General features: G+C 40.9%; 1 protein-coding gene across 4 annotated transcripts in view; it reads right to left on the reverse strand.

The window, feature by feature from the left end:
• The window catches only part of palm2akap2 (PALM2 and AKAP2 fusion), an 82,711-nt gene that overhangs the window by 42,037 nt on the left and 22,210 nt on the right, over positions 1 to 18,464 (reverse strand). For 3 of the 4 annotated variants that reach the window (XM_030742345.1, XM_030742343.1, XM_030742344.1), the window contains exons 3-7: positions 17,910 to 18,031; positions 6,814 to 6,928; positions 6,319 to 6,340; positions 5,331 to 5,456; positions 3,827 to 4,657 (exon numbers count right to left, since the gene is read on the reverse strand). In XM_030742345.1, coding sequence (XP_030598205.1) covers positions 3,827 to 4,657; positions 5,331 to 5,456; positions 6,319 to 6,340; positions 6,814 to 6,928; positions 17,910 to 18,031 — 1,216 coding nt within the window. The remainder of the gene's footprint in view (positions 1 to 3,826; positions 4,658 to 5,330; positions 5,457 to 6,318; positions 6,341 to 6,813; positions 6,929 to 17,909; positions 18,032 to 18,464) is intronic. The other variant, XM_030742346.1, reaches the window with a different exon arrangement.

Here is an 18,464-nt window from a genome sequence, read left to right on the forward strand (position 1 = left end):
TGTGTGAAGAATATTGGTGACTAATATGATGTAAGCATTCTGGGGGCCTCTTAGTAACGATTAGATTTCATTCGATTTCAGTGAATCAAAACACTGATTCCTCCCCATGACACTGACTGACTGCCTTCTTTTGCATGTATTTATTTTCAGTACATTTTATGATTTAAATATGACAACAATCCACACGGCATGCTATTAAAAAACCATCACAACTGACAGCTATGCCAGTATGTAAAATATTTCTCTGTCATTGTAGAACTCCAGAGTGTCTTAGGTGACTGTTGCACCTAAGACACTCTGTGCGTGCTTGTTAGTGGCAGTGGGTATTATCACAGCTGGGTGCAGTAAGAACAGCTTGTGATCTTGTTGTCAGCAGCCAATAAAAAAAAAAAGTGAATGTTAGTGATAGATGGAAAGAACAACAAGCAAGAGACAGCAGGGGGGCACTGGAGAAACTCAGCTTTATTGACCAAAGATAGAGAGAAGATACAGACATCAGAAAAGAGAGAGAGAGGAAGAGAAAGAGAGTGAAGACTGGAGTACAGAGTGAAGTCATAACCAGAGAAAGGAGAGAGAGAGAGAGAGAGAGAGATAAGTGTGAACAATAGAAAATGGCTCCTTTTCGTTTTAACAGTCCGTACAATCATGAGGGCAGGCAGACAAGAAAACAGAGACCCCTACAGAGTCAGAGGAGTGCTGCAGGCGTGGCAGTGGGGCTGGTAAACTCAACAAATCTGTTGTTCATATACTGTATAGCTCTTTGCATTACATTAAAAAAAACACACACAAACCCAAATAGGCAAACTGGATTGGTCAGGTTCCAATATCAAATTCTAACTTCCTAATTAGGCCTTTTAAAAAAAAAAAAAAAAAAAGAGCTATGATTGCATTTTCATTTGTAGGTGTTTCTTTGATCTGTTGCACATTCTTTCTCCATCACTCTTTGGGGAAACTAACACTCCACTTTTCAGTAAACACTTCTCTGCATAGTTTCTGCTGTATTCAAAAACAAACAGCTGTGCAGGTAAAATGTTTCAGCCAATCTGAACAGGGCAATATTTAGCAAATGTCTCCAGCCGTCACTAGCCTTCGCGCTTGTTCATTTCAGATACATAAAATAATTACTTGTAGCACATCTGGCTATTGCAATTTTCACAAAGAGGTTGCAGTGGTCAAAAGATGGGTAGGGTTAATTGTGAGGTTACACACAGCAGTGAAGTGAGTGAAATTATACAAAGCTCTCATGTGTGCACTCATACAGTCATTATATGGTATTGTAGGACATTCTAACAATGCCTAGTACCATAATGATTATAATTATCTCTAGATCTCTATATAGATGTGGAAAATAAAATCATCACTAAATAGAATATAGAGCATATTTACATTCTATATCTACACTGGAAATCAGACCAGCCAATCACACAGCCAGCTGGGCTGACTGACACCAGCAGTGGCCACTCACACTGAAGCATGTCTATTTGAAGGCCAAATCACAGTCCTGCACTTGCAGGATTAAGAGATGGGATAGCGTGGCAGTGCACAGAGCCACATAAGAAAATAAGCAATCAAGAGATCTTTTGATTCTGGAAATATGCTAGTTGTTGCCAAACACTATTATGTTTTAATGATGGTCACCAGAGTTAGTACACAGTGTGGAAAAAATGTTATGTTCTATAGTCAAGAATCAGGAACAGTAAAGCAGTTCAATAAGTGCCTGAAGACAGAAACAATAGTGCACTAAAAAAAAGGTTGTTGAGCATCCTGTGCCCAGTTTAGTAAAATAGTTTAAGTTCAGATTGGTGGTTTAGATTTCTGTTATATTCATGATGTGTATAACTCCTATATCAAGACCCAGACAGTACTTGAACCAAGGGCCACACCTGAACCACAAAAACGCCCTAAATCTCATTATTTGGACCTGAAGAGCCTTCCAACGTGGTTGAAAATGCACAGACATTGTCTTCAATCATGTGCCCACTTTTCTGGTCCCTATAACTTCAGTGACCTTATTCATTTGTCTCTCTGCAACGTGCAATGGCAAAGTGTAATCATTAACTCTCCAAAAAATCTTTTTACAAGATCCATATTAAGCATCATTATCATCCTCCCTATTCCACCCAACATGAAAGACACTTGAAATGAAGCAAAGTCTTCCCAGAGCATCCATTATCATTCAACTGAATGAGCACAATTGCTGCTTTTGAGAGACTTTCTGAAAACAAGCCAGTGCCGTGTAACATATACTATGTTATAATGACAACCAGGCCTTGATAATTTGTAGCACCCTTGTAAACGAGGGCCTGGGTGATGACTATAGCAACAGCTGGCAGTGTTTTCAGTCTCTTTGTACTCGAAAGTGTAAAATGGATTTCTGGTGGAGTTCTGCAGCAATAAAGTGAATTTAATGGACAAAAAAAGATGAACATAAATTGCGCATAATCATCGTCTAAAAGCTCTTTTGAGCACAGCTATTATAGTTGTAATTTAGTAGTGTAGTTCTCATTAATATTCATTATTCACATGTTTGTGCCCAGTCTGTTAGTGGCTGTTAGTTTCTGTAGGTATAAATACGTGTTCCCTCACTGCCAGAGTGTGTTTGTTAAGCTGCCCTTAGCTTCCTGTGCTCTGTAGTGTTTTGACACACTGGAAAATTGGCTGTGCAGATCCTACTGGCTGCCAAAGGGTGTTCCACAGCTTCTCATTGGCTGCTGAGTTAGGAAGTGCCAGAATCAGAGGAAATGACCTCAGCAGTGGAATAGCTGAATTTAATGGAGGAAACACCAGAGAGAGAGAGAGAGAGAGAGAAAAAGATGGAGACAGATGGATGAGGGAGAGAGAGAAATTAACTACAGCGTCAAAGACTCAGTTTCCCATTGGAAAAAAAGTGTCCCAACAATTCAATGTCCTTTGAAGTTTCCAAAAAAAAAAAAAAAAAAATACAGCTAGCTATCAAAAACAAACAAACAAACAAACAGAAAAACTAAATTACTAATTGTTTAATTACTTCTAATCTCTGTTAGGACTATCAGTGTGGTAGAATGAAAGAGGCACATAAAGAAACCAAGGCAACGAATACCCACCTCTCCATCCTCATCAGTGAGAGACTGCACAAGGAAGGGGGTGGGTTGTTTGAGTTTGTATGTCGGGTGTGTGGCTGTTTGTGTGTTATGTGTTAAAACAATAGGGGGTGGGTTGACAAAAAGGAAGTGAATGAACAGAGAAGTAAAAAATAAATAACCGAGGCTATGTTCGTCTTTTTTAATGTTTTATAAACTGGCTTAATAAAGGCGATGAGCTGTTTGATTGTCCTTAGAGCCAGACACACCGTTTGGTTAGAGAGCATAGCAATGTGAGCTGATTGTCCATAAAGTCTTATTGACCACTGAGGTGAGTTTTGTATGACCCTCTTTAAGCTGTTTGTCAACAAATTTCAATTTTGTTCATCTGTCTGTCTGATTTCACCACAAATATAGCAGCATGACAGCAGCTTGCTTCCTGCGTGAATTTTCGAAATATTCTGTGTTGTCTGAGGAGACGGCAGAAAAGATAGAGCCTCCGTGGTACAAGAGAGGATAATGAAAGAAAAGAGATGTAGAGGTGATAATGCAACTGAGTAAAAAGTCAAAAGTCAGACAAGAGCGTGTATGCGTGTATGTGTGTGCCAGCCGATCAGAGTCCAGAGGTGGAGGAGGAGGAAGGCAGGGCTTCTGTTAGTAATCATCCAAAGATAGAGGAGAAGAGGGTAATAATAAAAGGGTGGAAGAAGGGAGAAGATTCAGTCACATGAGGATGCAGCACTGGCAGCGTTTCCTCTTGTCTGTACCTGTAGCAGGGGTGAGGCCTGGTGGGGGGACCGTGTTGGCTTCTGGATTTGCAGGGGGCGAGGAGGCGCTGTCAGGGTCACGGCCGTCAGAAGACAGTTCAGTGCTGGCAGCTTCAGATGTGACTGGCCGCCCCGACACGAGGTCAGCTGCTGTGCCGTCGATGACAGAGAGGTCAGTGACTGTCTTCTCTCTCAGCGATTTCTCATCGTCTTCATCAATGAGAACAACCTCGGCCTTCACGGCGCCGTCGAAGCCCAGCAGTCGCCTGCTCTCGCTCACGTCTTCAACGTCCTGGTACCCGAGAAACACCATGGTGACTGGGTGCTCCACGCTGGCTTGTGGCGGGGAAGTGAGCTCGGTGTCTGGGTGGCCTGAGGAGGTTGGTTGGGTCGTGACAGCGGCAGAGGAGGGGGGCATCATACCCAGACGGGTTTCCCTCTGGAGGGTGACCTGGGCTGGTGGGCTAGAAGGGATGGATGGTGGGGCGCAGGAGGGTGGGGACAGATCGTCAACATCTGCTGGAGAAACATAGGCCTGTGGGGCAGCTGGGGTCACTGTCACCTGACCCCTTCCGCCATCTCCACCATGTACTACTGGTCTGGCAGCTCTCTGGATCAGCTGGTCAACCTGTTCAGAACTCCAGCCATTCTCTACAGTGGTGGTGGACACGCCCCCAGAGGAAGTGACCTCGTAGACCACTTTTCTGCCATCGTCGTAGACTTTGACCCCACGCGATGCTGCATCCAGCGGGCTCACGCGGTTGGCCGAGAGGATGCGCTGCTCACCAGTCTGCGGGTCGTGCTGCACGTTGATCTCCATGGCAAACATGGCTGTTAGGAGGGGAGGTGAGGGAGGAAAGGGTGAGGGAGAGGATGGGAAGGGAGAAGGGAAGATTCGATGCACAAGGGAGTGGGGTTGGATAGAAGAGGGGGGGTGGGGTGGGACCAGTGGAGGGGTTTCAAGGTTGGGAGTGGGGGAAGGTGGAGGGGTGATAGGAGGGTAAAAGTGGAGGAAGTGAAGCGTGAGGACAGGGACATAGTGTTTTCTGAAAAACTCATATCTGCAGTGTGAATTTCTTATACAAACTGCTAAATGTGCAATTAGTACAAAACACATTACCAGGATTTTATCCCACCCCCAACCCCCCTATATATTTACCACAGTGCCCTAAAAGCTGAGCTTTTATTTTGTAGAACTTTCCCCACCTCATCAGCAGCACAGGTAAAGTAATGCAACCTATGAATTTATTTATTTTTTAAATGTACTGATTCTCTCTACTGATGTCCATGTTCTTCCACATACGTGGTTAAGTAAAAAAGTTAAGTTAAAAGTTAGTTTAACAAAAATGTGTGTATCGGTGCCTCTCCGGACTCTGTGTGAGTTTATCCAGGTTATAATCCAACTTGGCTGAGGCCCAAAACCATCCTGTCCTCTCTTCCTCCCTCCCTCCCTCGCTCTCTCTTCTCCACCCTCCCTCACCCTCCTCTCCTCCCTTGGTCTTACCAGGTCTTGATCTGGTGTTCTCGCCCGAGGCAGGTGGGCCAGTCTGGGGCTGCGTGGCCAGGATGAGGTGGTTAGGATCGGGGTCCATGCAGTCCGAGAGAGGGGCAGACATGCAGCCAGTAGCATCTAGTGAGCAGGAGCACAGGAGGGGAAATGACACATGGTCAGTGAGATGAAGCTGTGAGGATGTGAGTCACGCACACACACACACACACACACACACACACACACACACACACACACACACACACACACACACACACACACTAACATCAGCCACATGCCAATACACACGAACGCACACCGGGTATTCACGCATACACACACCTCAATGATGTGGAGTCCACCCTGACACAAAAAACACACACAAACAGTCCAGCCTCACAACACAGTAACTAACCACGCCCCCGTGTGACCCTGCCCGCCCCTATTCAGCACACACACACACATACACCCACCCACCCATACACACACCATCTAACTCTCCTCAGTTATGTTTCTGTGTCCACGGCAGCTCTAGTATCCCTGAGGTTCAGTGCTTATGCAGCAGAAGCACGTGTGTGTGTGTGTTTGTGTATTTGTTACTGCTTTGTGTGTGTGCTTGTGTGTCTATATGTGTGTGTGTGACCGCAGGAACAAAGCTTTTGGGGCTTACAGGGCTTGTTGGTGAATGGGGGGGATAAAGCCAGTGACTGCAGGCTGCAGAGTCATGGCCTTGTGTGTGTGTGTGTGAGCTTCAATAGTCTCGCTGAGCCGGGTTCTCAGTGTGTGTTTGTGCGAGTGCATTTTCAAGCCAGTGTCTGTGTGTTCTGCGAGTGTGTGTTTGGGGGGGGTTCAAGAGTGAGCTCTGGCTTGCATCTCTCCTGCCTCAGCGAGACTATTATCCACACATACACATACACATGCACACAAACACACAAATCACACACACCCCTCACTTTGTGCACTTTTAGTGAACGTGTCTATATATGAGTGCCGTTGCTCTTACCTTCGTCCTGGGACATCAGACTCTAAAAGAGAGGAAGGACAAAAAAACAAAACAAAAAACTGTTTGAACTTTGTTTTTTGGAAAGCAAGGGTACACCAGCAATCAATTCTGTATTTTTGTGTTTACTACTTTTAGTGTTATTTTAATCCTAATTAGAGCCAACACCATTACAAATCTATAGGATGGCCAGTGAGCTAAGATTGAGTTGATGTGGCCTAAAAACATGCAGGAAGTAGAAGCAAAAGTTCCCATTGACAAACTGACCCTGTGGTATGACTTTTAAAACACTTTTAATGCAGTTTGTTTACTTGCTAATTTATTTGGATTACCATCAGCTGTGACCTAAAGCACAGCTAGTTAATGCAGATGAGCTGTTGAACTATTGAAAGAAGAACTGCATAAGGGCCGGGGTACATTAAGTCAGTATAAACGAGTGAGGGGAGAATTATTCTTTCAGTCATTTAACAATGTCTTAAGCACTTCATGTTTTTATACCTTCTGCAGGTCTTCTATTGAGCGTTCTGTCTCTTTCAGGCGTTCTCGAAGAACTTGCTCTTTGGCCGAGATCTGAGACTCTTCACTTTCGAGGGCACCGATTTCAGACTCGAGCCTGTAAACACACAAAAACACAGGAGAAAAGTTTCCGTTGGGATGTTGTAAAAGTTACACATGGCTCATTTACAGATTTCAGTCTGTTCTCAGTCATTCTTTTGTGCATTATTAAAAATTCTGATCAGCATGTAATCCAGATGTTTAAACCACAAGAAAGGACCAGGCAAAAAAGGCAAATTCCAAAGAACCTGCAAAGAAAAACATGCAATCATCTGGTTAAAAGCTTTGAACGACAGGAAAAACGACATCCTTCTTCAGAAAGTTTATGAAGGATGCTGAGCATTTTAGTGTTGCTATGATAACGTCATACTGTTTCTGCCTTTGCTGCTCAGAGAGCTTTAGGAACACCGCTGAAGTGGAATTCAATTAATTATGCCTCCTTCTAATAAAGGACTGTTAAGTCATTAGTGCCATTCTTTAAACTGCAGCTAAATGTTCACATAGAAGCACACACATAATGCTCATGTGGACATTTAAGAGATGGATGTAATAACAATACTAGGAAGCAGTGAGGGAGGAGGACCAGGCTTCCTTACTTCAGGATACAATCCTCTGGGACATCAGGAATTTGTGAGTCAGTGTGTGTGACATCATGTAAAAGACATATTAGGGCTCATAACAATGCTAGCAACAATTCTCCCAGAGTATTCAAGAATTAGTAGAATTAGAATTGAACTCAGGCTCACTGTCAATTAACTGAAGACATTACGGCAGAAGAAAGACTATCTTTAAAAGCTGCAATAACAGTGATAATCAAAGATGATTCTTCATTCATATGAGCTCATATCCATTTTTTATTTTTATGGTAAATATGCAGATTGCAGTAGAGGTTATGCATTGGGCTAGAAGAGCAGCTGGGCTGGTATAATGAGGTAGCAAAGATTTTTTTTTTTTTGGCTACATCAGTCTTAAAAATTATTTTTTTAGTATTTTCATGTAGACGTTGTATATTTGTGAAAACTAGTTTCTTAACAAAATAATTGGCCTTATGTAACTGTGGCATTAATTACCACATTTTGCGGTGAGTCAGTGTTGCTTGAAATAATACAGTCCAAGGGTCTGGATGTTCAAAAACAACAGAGAGCATCTAACAAATATAGCAAAATACAAGGCAGCTATTGTAAAGCCACTCTCTATTCTGAAGAGCCCCAGCATCGTATCAGTGTGCACTGACAATTATAATGCACTATATCTGACTCATGGTGAAGTGGAACATTTGGTGCTTATATATTTATTTAGTAACTTGTTAGCATTTTCTCACATCTTTATATCTGAGTGTGTTTGTCATTTGGAAGAAGTGACTGCAGCCAGTTATTTATAAATATAGTAATCCTCTTTATTTAACTCTAGCCTTGATGGTAGGAGAAACAATGACTCAACACTGAACTTAGTAGCAAGGACTGCACCACAATGTGTAATTAATTTTTCTAAGTAGCACACTAATCTTTGCAAGAGTTTCTAAAAATGATGATGTGAGTATGTCCTGCAATCAGTTTGTCTATTTAAAAAAGAACAATGTGCCATATCACAAGGTAACAACATGGAACAAAATAGAATGAGGCCCTACTAAAAATGACCTTAAAGCTCCTTTCTACATGATGACTTCATTTTTCATATACTGGGCTTTGGTGCAACCCCTCACTTTATACTCTGCCTTTAAGGTCACCTTCCCTTTTTTTCCCAATTAGCTGCCATTCCCAAACAGAAGATCTGGACAGCAGGTGTGTGGAGGTACCTGAGTCAACCATATTAAGGATATCTCATGTAAGATATCTCTCATACAGAGTACATAATATAAACACATACTCTACACATAAACTGTACAGTGGGTTACAGGAAATGAAAGATTCCCAAGTCTTTTTCCTTTACCTACAGCACATATAATCTAACCACAGTATATGTCGTTCTGCGGGATTGCCACTCATGTGGCTACTCTTTCCAGCTCCTCCACAGCTCATTTCCTTTCAAGTGGGAAAAGGATTTTACTTCAGCTTCCTCTGAGCTGCAAGAGGTCTTATCAAAATGGATGAGAAGCAAGATTTGTGCCATGAAGTTGGACACAGTTTTTTTATCCTGCTACATTATTAAAATGTCAGGTAGTACAGTACTTGAGCCACCCCTCTGTTAGGGATTATTTTTTACTCAGTGAATAAAGGACAAATGTTTAAAGGTAAACTCCAGTAAATTAATTAATAAACAGTGGAGCAACCAAATAATAAACAATTAAATAATACATTAGACAGAGAGCAACTGATCAGAAAGTTCTGGACTAACTTCTCTCTTTCAGAGCATCTTATCTCGAGGACCAGCCACCAAACGTACAATTAGAACATCGCCAACGTCACCATGTTCTGTCATTAATCTGGACAAGATTTCTCTGTACTGATTAAATTAGAACATCAGGAAGAAGATGTGCCTATGACTGAGAGGAATCTGGGTCATGAAAAACCAGCTGGAACGAGCCTGGATGACGAAGGTCAACTCATAGCGCCCAGAGATTGTTTATGCTTAGATAACAAAAAATTTCTTTATATTTTCCAAGGAGTTTTCATGAATTTTTTAAAACTGGTTTTGAGCAGTAGTTCTTCAGGCCTTCTGTAGGTATTTCAAAGTTTTCCTTTGGACATTGGCTGCTTTTTCGCTCATTTTCAGTCCTTGTATATGATCATTTTCACAGGCATATATATATAGAGAGAGATTTTTTTGTTTGTGAATCATTCAAACATGAAAAGGCACCTAACTCAAGTGATGAACCCGTGTTGTGTCTACATGTAATAAACTTAACAAAAAACTTTATGGACTTTGTTACTAGCAACCTGTCACAGAGACAGATTTTGTTCCCATTTCTTTTGGGTAAACTACAAAAAATGCCAGTGATAACACAGTTCATCAGGCATAAAATAGTTTTCTTGCACCATCAGTGGCAGTGGTGCAGTGGTGTTCGCCTTGCAGCCGGAGGGTTGCTGGTTCGAGCCCCTGTCCCTGCGCTGCGTTGTGTCCTTGGGCAAGACACTTAAACCACATTCCCTAACGGTAGCGCCAGTCTCTGGCTGCATGACCATAGATGCTCGTCTCTGGATGAGTGATCTGGAACGGTCATTTTGTTGTGTGCCTTGTGCGCACAATGACAATGAGTTGAATCTAACATCTAACCAGTTGATTCCCAAAGAGGTATTAGCAGAAAATTTATATCTGCATGTCTCGGAATGGTGCACAATGTGTCCTTAAAAAATATGAGGAAAGTGGACAAGTGCAGGACAAAAGAAAAAGTAACCAGTAGGAGATGAACAGTATCTGAAAGTCATGCTCTTTAGAAATAGAACACCCCCCCCCCCCCCCCCCCAAAAAAAAACAAAAAAACAAACAAACAAAAAAAAATCCAGTGAAGGCTTGACACAGGGCCTGAGAGATACATCTGGCCCTTCAGTTGATACATCTACTGTTCACTGAAGCCTCATCAGAAATGGTCTCAGTGGAAGGGTGGCTGCCAAGAAGCCATTCTTGAGGAACGGAAACAGCGAGAGAAGGCTGAGGTGTGCCAAATTACACAAGAGCTGGACTGAAAATCAGTGGTAACAGGTCTGAGGGAGTGATGAAACAAAATTTCAAGTTTTTGGTTTGATAATATAATACAACAAAACACACACACACACACTATAACCTAAAAATATTTTAAAGCTCGTTCAAATTGTAAGCACAACATAGTAAAGAGAGAAACACCCTGGCATTAGTGATGTGGGTGTCTGGCACCCTCTATTGACCAAACCTACCCAAAAGTGTGAGCACTGAAAGGAATGATACAACAAAACAACTTAAACTTTAGTTTTGGTTTATAGGGTTATCACACTGTTATTGCACAATTTTTTAAATTAGGAAAATCTGTTATGGCAGCTGTCCTACCTAATCCCAGACTGTATATAAAGTCAAGGGATTTTTAAGAACATGCCTTCATTATTTGTAAATCGTTACTCAAATAACATAATATTTATCATGTTCGTATCAAAAATATACATCAAATAAATCTAGACTTTTAAAAACCAGAAATACAAAAGAAAAGAAAATCAAAGGAACTAATAAATATGAAGAAAATTGCTTATTGAGAAGGAGAGAAATGGGCTCATGACTTCCACTCTCCTTCTGCACTTCTTTTGACGTCTCGGCAGCTTTACTATCTCTGCGGCACTCCTCAAGGAGACCAGTGATGTCACTGTCCCTGCCTTGTCAACCAACCACAGGACAGTTGCCATGGATATGTTTGGGTGGGCAGCAGCAACTGCTTTCCACATCACACAAGAGGAGGAAGAGCAGAAATCTGTTTTTATGTGTGTGTGTGTGTGTGTGTGTGTGTGTGTGTGTGTGTGTGTGTGTGTGTGTGTGTGTGTGTGTGTGTGTGTGTGTGAGAACATGCATTCATGTGCATGCAGGCTGTGAGAGATACAGGAACAGACAAAACAATGACAGGCTGAGAGGATGAGAGAGGAAGAGAAGCTCTAATTACACTGTGTATTTATAAATGAAGCTGTACTTGAATTTATAGCTTTTCAATATGTAGTTCAGTGAGGCGGTTTGAAGGTATAAATAAGCATACAGTATATATATGTGTGTGTGTGTGTGTGTGTGCCTCTGTGTGTATTTATAGTATGCATGTGCAGGGTTAACTCAGCATGTTTTTCAGTGGCAGGGGAAACTGGAGCTTCCATGTAATTCACTGTTCACTGTAATTTCCCCATTGTGGGATCAATAAAGTATCATCATCAACAGAAAATGTCCCCTAGCACAGGGAGAACATACAAACTGCACACCACCTTGATTTGAATGGAGGCCCCTCTTGCTCTGATACAACTGTGATAACCGCTGAGCCACTAAGCTACCATATAATAATTGGTTTACAGCATACTGTGAGGTTTTAAGATGCTATAATTGTTTCTTAAAGTTATTTTAAGCAACAATACCTCCATCTATGTGCATCCTGTGTCAGGAGACTAGTAAAATATAAGGGCAAAGTAAGTGACTGCATTGTGTAAAACATGTCTTCATTGGATAAGTTCTTATTACTTTCGAGTACTCCACATTAACAAGCACTCAAAAATGTCTTTATGGCTTGTAGGATGGAATACTCTCATCTTCATCTTCCCAATGCAAAAGAAATGCCTTCTTTCCTTTTCAAATTTGCTAACTGAAAAAAAATAAATAAATAAAAAAATTAAAAAGTTGTGACACACTTATAAATCTATGTTCAGACCCTGAATTTGTCTTGTTTCCATCCTGAGTGTTATTCTGTCACAAACAGGATGTGAACACACACACACAAAAAAAAAAAAAACAGATTAGGACCACCTGCTGTTTCCAGCTGAGACAAAGACCAAGAGAGCCAGTCAAATCAACCCGTTTAAATGATGAATAAAATCAAATTACTTGGAGAAGATGCAACGTGCACATCATCCATTTCCAGCTCTGCAACCTCTTATTTCTGGCCCTTGGTTATGACCATTTTAGAGTATGCATTCACACACCCACATAGGGCAGCCGTAACTCATACAGCTCTTCGATCCTTTCTACTTGAATGATTAACTGTTCTGTGCTAAAGCTCACACACAAAGTTAAAGATACATTATGCTGCATAAGTATTAATCTGCCCCATTGTTTACAGTTTAAAGGGTAAATTACAGATTGTACTACAGAGAGCAACACAAAGGATAAGTATGGACCCAAATGCAGAGCACATGAGGCACAGTTAAAATCCAAAATAATCCAAATCTTTGATTCAGGCAGGGGTCATACATGTGAGAAACCAGTCCAAAACGTTACACATGGTGAGCACTTCTGTATTGTGACCAACAGGATAGCCACAAGGGATACTAGCAGCTGCTGGAAAGCAGATGATCTGACAACTGACAGACTGAAACAGCATGGTGTATATACTGGGGAAGCTAATTGGATAAGTGATCATAGGTTAGACAAATTTAACAAAAGTGACTCTAATGAAATTGGGGCAGACAAAGCAGAAAACCTGACAGCTGACGGGAAGTGAAACTGACAGGAGTGTAAAGCATCAGGTTGAACTAGACTGCACTGTAAGCTCTGAGAATTCATAGCAGAATCATAATTTAGGCATAAGAAGGGTTTGCAGTTACAATGTAATTAAGTTTGAATAATATCCAATCATGTGACTGCTGACTCTGGTCATTTTAATTGAATTTATGATTTCTGGCAGTGCTATTTGAGTCCAATGTGGATCTGAAACCAGCAATTGTTTTGATCTAAAAGAATAAATAAATTGCTTTTATAATTGCTGAGGGCTTTTCTATGTCCAGAAACCAAAGACCAGTCCAGCTACGATAAATGCTCTTGAATCCAGTCCATTCTAACTTGGCGTTCTTGTCTGAAATATGTAACAGTCAGGGACAAATTTTGGCCTTTAAATGAGTTTTTCCAGATACTATTTTGGTGTGTCGAGTTTGTTTGCACAGCAGTCACATTTAGCTGAAGCTAAAATGGTTAACATCTCATCTGCTGTTACAGCTGAGGTAAAAAAAAAAAAAAAATAAACAAAAAAAAAGGTAATGCAGCAATATTTGCCAAGCAGCTGTGTTTGACCAAAAGCAATTCACAGTTTTTTTGAGCGTGGCCTCATCAAATTAAATTTAGGTTTAGATGTAATATCATAAAGTGGCTTCCTTGAAGACGTGACCAGGGTGATTTAATTTCTTGATGCTTTCAACAATGTGCGACTGTGACATGCTGATAAGGTGAACTCTACAAGCTGCAACCGCAGTGGAATGAACCGAACTGAAATGCGGCTAAAAACTATGCGCTCTCATACTGCCACTGTGAGGCAAAAGACAAATATTCTTAGAATGTTATGTAACATAATACAGAGTACTTCACCGAGCTTGTTGCAATAAGTATATTTTGCTAAAACCAGGCTGCCTGCTGGACCTCATGTGTGCCCTTTTGCCTCTCCTGTCTTGCAGGTTTTCTGGTCTGGTAATTTATTGATAGTTAGACAAGGTAAGATCATCACTGATCCGCTAAGCAATGGGGTCACTACAGATTCACAGGGAAAATTAAGGTTAAAAAGCAAGCACACAAATAGAAATACAAGATTATGCACACGGACATGCGCTACATGCTTAAACAAACACTAAAGAAAGACTGCACTGGCCTAGTTTCTAACAGCTGCATAACCCAAACCTGCATTCCTTAAGTGACCCTATTTTTTGATTTCTAAAAAAGACAAAGCCATATTTCTCCTTGTCTTGAATATGTAGGAGGAGAAGCTTTATATAAAAAAAACAAAACCGCATTTATCCCCAACAGTGACAGCGACATCCGCATAACGCTGTCTGTGCAACATGAAACAAGCAATAATCCAAAAGCAGCACAGTGTGGGTACATCTCGGGTCACAGTGCTGTATCCCTCTCTGTGTTTACTTAGCCTATCCATGTAATGATAGGGATATCTGTAAAACTACCACTGCTGCCTCCACACTCTCTCATTCTGTCTCCTTGATTCTGTGTTCTTCAGGCTCTGCAGAGTTCACTTCTTCTCATTTTCCTTTCTCTTGTCTGCGCTCTCCAGGTACTGTATGTGTGTGAAATAGCCTACACAAAGATACCGCTGTTGCTTTCTTCCCCTTTACTTTATGTGATTTCCAGCTCAAGGTCAAAGGTAGGCAGTTCTTGCAACACCACACAAATATGCTGCTGTTTTCCTGATGTAAACTAACTGCTTTTTTTGGTGATGTGTTTACATTAGGCTCGTCTGTTCCTTTGGATAATCTAGTAGGGCTTTTTGTATTGCATTTAATGCTCAGTAGCACTAGCTGTTCTGTGCAGACAAATACAGCTGTTCCTCTTCTTTCTTTCCTTCTTCTTGATTTGTTCTCCAGTGCATGAAAAGATGCAAGCATCCATAAAAGAGCAACTGTCACATTCAGTCTTTAAAGTGTCCACTGGTGCTTGTGTTATTAGTGTAACTACCATTAAAAGTAGGAAGAACAAGACGTCTGGGCTTCTGTGCTTTTAGTTAGAGGGTGTTTACAGAGTTAAGTGCAGTTTTCAGGTTTATACCAAATCATAGCTTTACATTCTCTTTCACATCTATTACTATCAGTAATGGAAAGACTCCAGTTGCCTGGGTTATGGGATATTCTGAGAGAGTATCCTGGGGAAGTAAATACAGAAGCCACACCCTCAGTCTGAAATGCACACAAACACACACACGCACGCATGCACTCAGGCACACACGCATGCACCCGCAGTGGCCTCTAATATCTCCCACCTTCACATTAATACATTACAATGATGACAGTGTTTTACATCAGTATTTATTTACTATTTATTGAATCACAGTGTTTCAGTCTATTCTCATATTTATACTGACTATTTAGTATCCTGTTAAAGATTTTGACTGTCTTCTGATTGGATAATAGGTTGATTGATTAGTGTATATAAGAGTGTGTGTATAACAGAATGCTAATATGGCACGTATATACCTGATCTAGGTTGGCCAGACCAAAACATGATGATTTAATAAATAATTCAGGAGTAAGCACGACTGTGGGGGAGTCCCATTCGATTATGCTGATGAAGTAATTTCCTCCGATTCATCATCTGCCTCTCATTCAGGTGGGCATACGTTTATTTCCCTGTGTTTATTTGTGTAAAATGGTTTCATTACTGGGTTTCAAGTTTAGGATTTGTGTGACTAAAGACACTCCTCAGACACCCACACACAAGCTCTGTGGCTTTATTTTACCCACTGGAAAAGATTTTTTTCTGAAAGCCTCGAGACTTTAATACCAAACAGCTGAGCTCCTCTTAAAGCAGTTTTCAGCAGCCATCTGACATCCTGATTCATAACAGTAACTGCATCTATCTATCTATCTATCTATCTATCTATCTATCTATCTATCTATCTATCTATCTATCTATCTATCTATCTATCTATCTATCTATCTATCTATCTATCTATCTATCTATTATATACAAAGTGAAAAAAAGGATTAAGATGCGAGACAACAAGGCAGTAACCAACTTCTGCATTTAGTCCCAAATTTTCTGGGAATCAAGAAAAGTATGGCCTTCAGGATTTTCTGGCCCACTGTTGCTGCTTTTGGAGCTAACTGCGGTTGTTCAAATTCAGGGTGTATTTTTAGGATTTGCCTGTGCAGAAATAAAAAATCTCCAGTGCCTCACAGTTGTCTCAAGAGCTTGACTGTCATTTCTGAATGCCGTGCAATGCTTCTTTCCCATGTTGTAGAGATAAATAAAGCTGGAGTTGATTTAGCTCAAAAGGCTGCACGGTAGGAAAGTGAAACCAGACCACAGACACACAAGAGCGTAACATGGTTAATAGTAATATTTCCAGTTTAATTGCTTTTGCAAGTAATTAAAATCATGAACTTCAATATTTTTGAAAGAAAAAAAAAAATCAGACAACAACTCTATTCAGCTGCAGCTGAATGAAGTGATTCACATGAGGCGACTTTACAATTACAACTGTACTCTGGCCTACAAAGCTGTCTCTTTGACCATTCACGGCCGTTCTGTTTATAGAAGAGCGAATGTTATCCTGGAGTTCTTGACAACGCTTCATGTTGATGTTATTTCGGCACTAGCGATAACCTACGGTAGCTAACAGAGTCTCTTTCATGCAGGGATTTGATAAATGAGGCAGAGTGCGAGCCTGACTCACTGATGCCAAATTCACCCAGAGCCTTTCCTCAAGCCTGGTTTTCAGATCTCCATCACTCAGATACAAGAGCTACGAGATAATGATTCTGCACTGCATCTTAACTGATTAGTTTTTGCAGGCCATCATCCGCTACATTGCTAAGCTTTGCTCTTTAGGAATTCATATCAGTTTTTGCTTGCAGAATGCTTTATGTGGAGAAAATTTTTCCCCCTTCTTTTTTTATGGAAAGAGCATGAACAGTTTCCACTGCTTCATGCTTCTTCCTGTTTGTCTTCCCCTAATAAAACAGGGGGAAATCCCTACTTTCTTGTTAGTGCTTTGAAACATTTAAGAGCTGCATTTCTGTGCTATTAAACGTGCATGCATTATTAGGCAGGTCCTACCAAATATGGAGACGTCAACATTATATTAAATACATCTTATGTGAAGATATTTTTGCAGCCTTATTTTGTATCTTACTACTTCACTACTAAAAATCAGATAAACCTTCTGTTTTCTACTGCCTTCTGTCTCTCTCAGGGAAAACAAGCTGCAGCCCAACCCCAATCTCACACCCAGAATCACAATAGCAAGAACTGGCTGGCATTTTATTCATGATCTCATGCCCCAACTTCATCAGGGAATAAGTGACTATCTCACAGAAAAACTTGATGGGAATCAGGAAGCTCCTCCCAGAGGCACAGTGACAGGAAACGCAGGCAGAAACACATCACTCTGTCCTTTGATTCTTTAACAGGATCTCACTCTCTTCCTCCTCTGTCCCTAAATGTGCAGTGAAAGTATTTTTGTGCTTAGTGTGTTGGGATGCAGGATTGACGCTTTAAATATAAGTGTCATATAAAGTATATGAATGTTTATGTTCTCAGAGATTGATATTCCTTTCTGCAGCTGTTTTTTTTTTTTTAGTGCGTCCAGTGTGGATACTGTGAATTGGATGTAAAAAATGGCCCTTATTTGAGGACTTTACATAAGGCTAGAAGAAAAACAGATAATACAACTGATATTTTTAGAAATATATCAAATCAGTCAAGGCTGCAGAGAGGAAAAAGAAAAGCAGGAGCTTAGTATAAAAAACAGATGTAACAAATTTTATTATTAATCTAATCTGCTGCTTACATCTGTTCAGTATCAGATCTGCCTTCAGTATGATCAAACCTCAAATGTGTTACATCCTAAAATGTACTCTAACTTATTCCACAATGGATTATAATCAGCAGCAATGCCAAAATGAGCATGAAGAGCGAACCAAACCCAAGCTTCGTTGCTGCATGTGTTGTACCTGTGTATCATGTCTTCCAGCCTCTTCCCTTGTTCTTCATCCTGTTCCAGCTGTTTCCGCCGTGCCTCCTCTTCTTCGACTCCCATTCCCTGGAGGAGCCACCTCTCACGCATGGCTTTGGACTGAGGACACAAGGACATGCTGATTTTAGTTCACTCAGTGGCTCAGTCAGCCTAGAGTACAAACAGGATGGCAACCATCCTGTTACTAAAAAAAAAAAAAAATCAGTTGTTGCCCGGTGATTCTATTGAATTCTATTGAATAATCACTGTCCAAGTTATAAACACAGTGAGGCTGCCAATACATCACAATCAAGTGGAGTCATTCAGTACTGATGAGGGCAACTGGTCTGCGACTTGTCTCTTTGCAAGACTAAACTGGTTGCCAACTAGTTGTATGCTGGTTATATATAAAATCAAGGTTGGAGCTATTCTGCAGCAACTATGTCACTATTTGTGGAGGAATTTCTGAATTTCTACATGTTGCTTGTAATTGCCATTTTGACCTCATTCATTTGCAAACTGATAGCAGACTGACTTCAACTTATTGCCATTT

Source organism: Archocentrus centrarchus, chromosome 12, assembly GCF_007364275.1.
Source record: "Archocentrus centrarchus isolate MPI-CPG fArcCen1 chromosome 12, fArcCen1, whole genome shotgun sequence".
Lineage (NCBI taxonomy): Eukaryota > Metazoa > Chordata > Actinopteri > Cichliformes > Cichlidae > Archocentrus > Archocentrus centrarchus.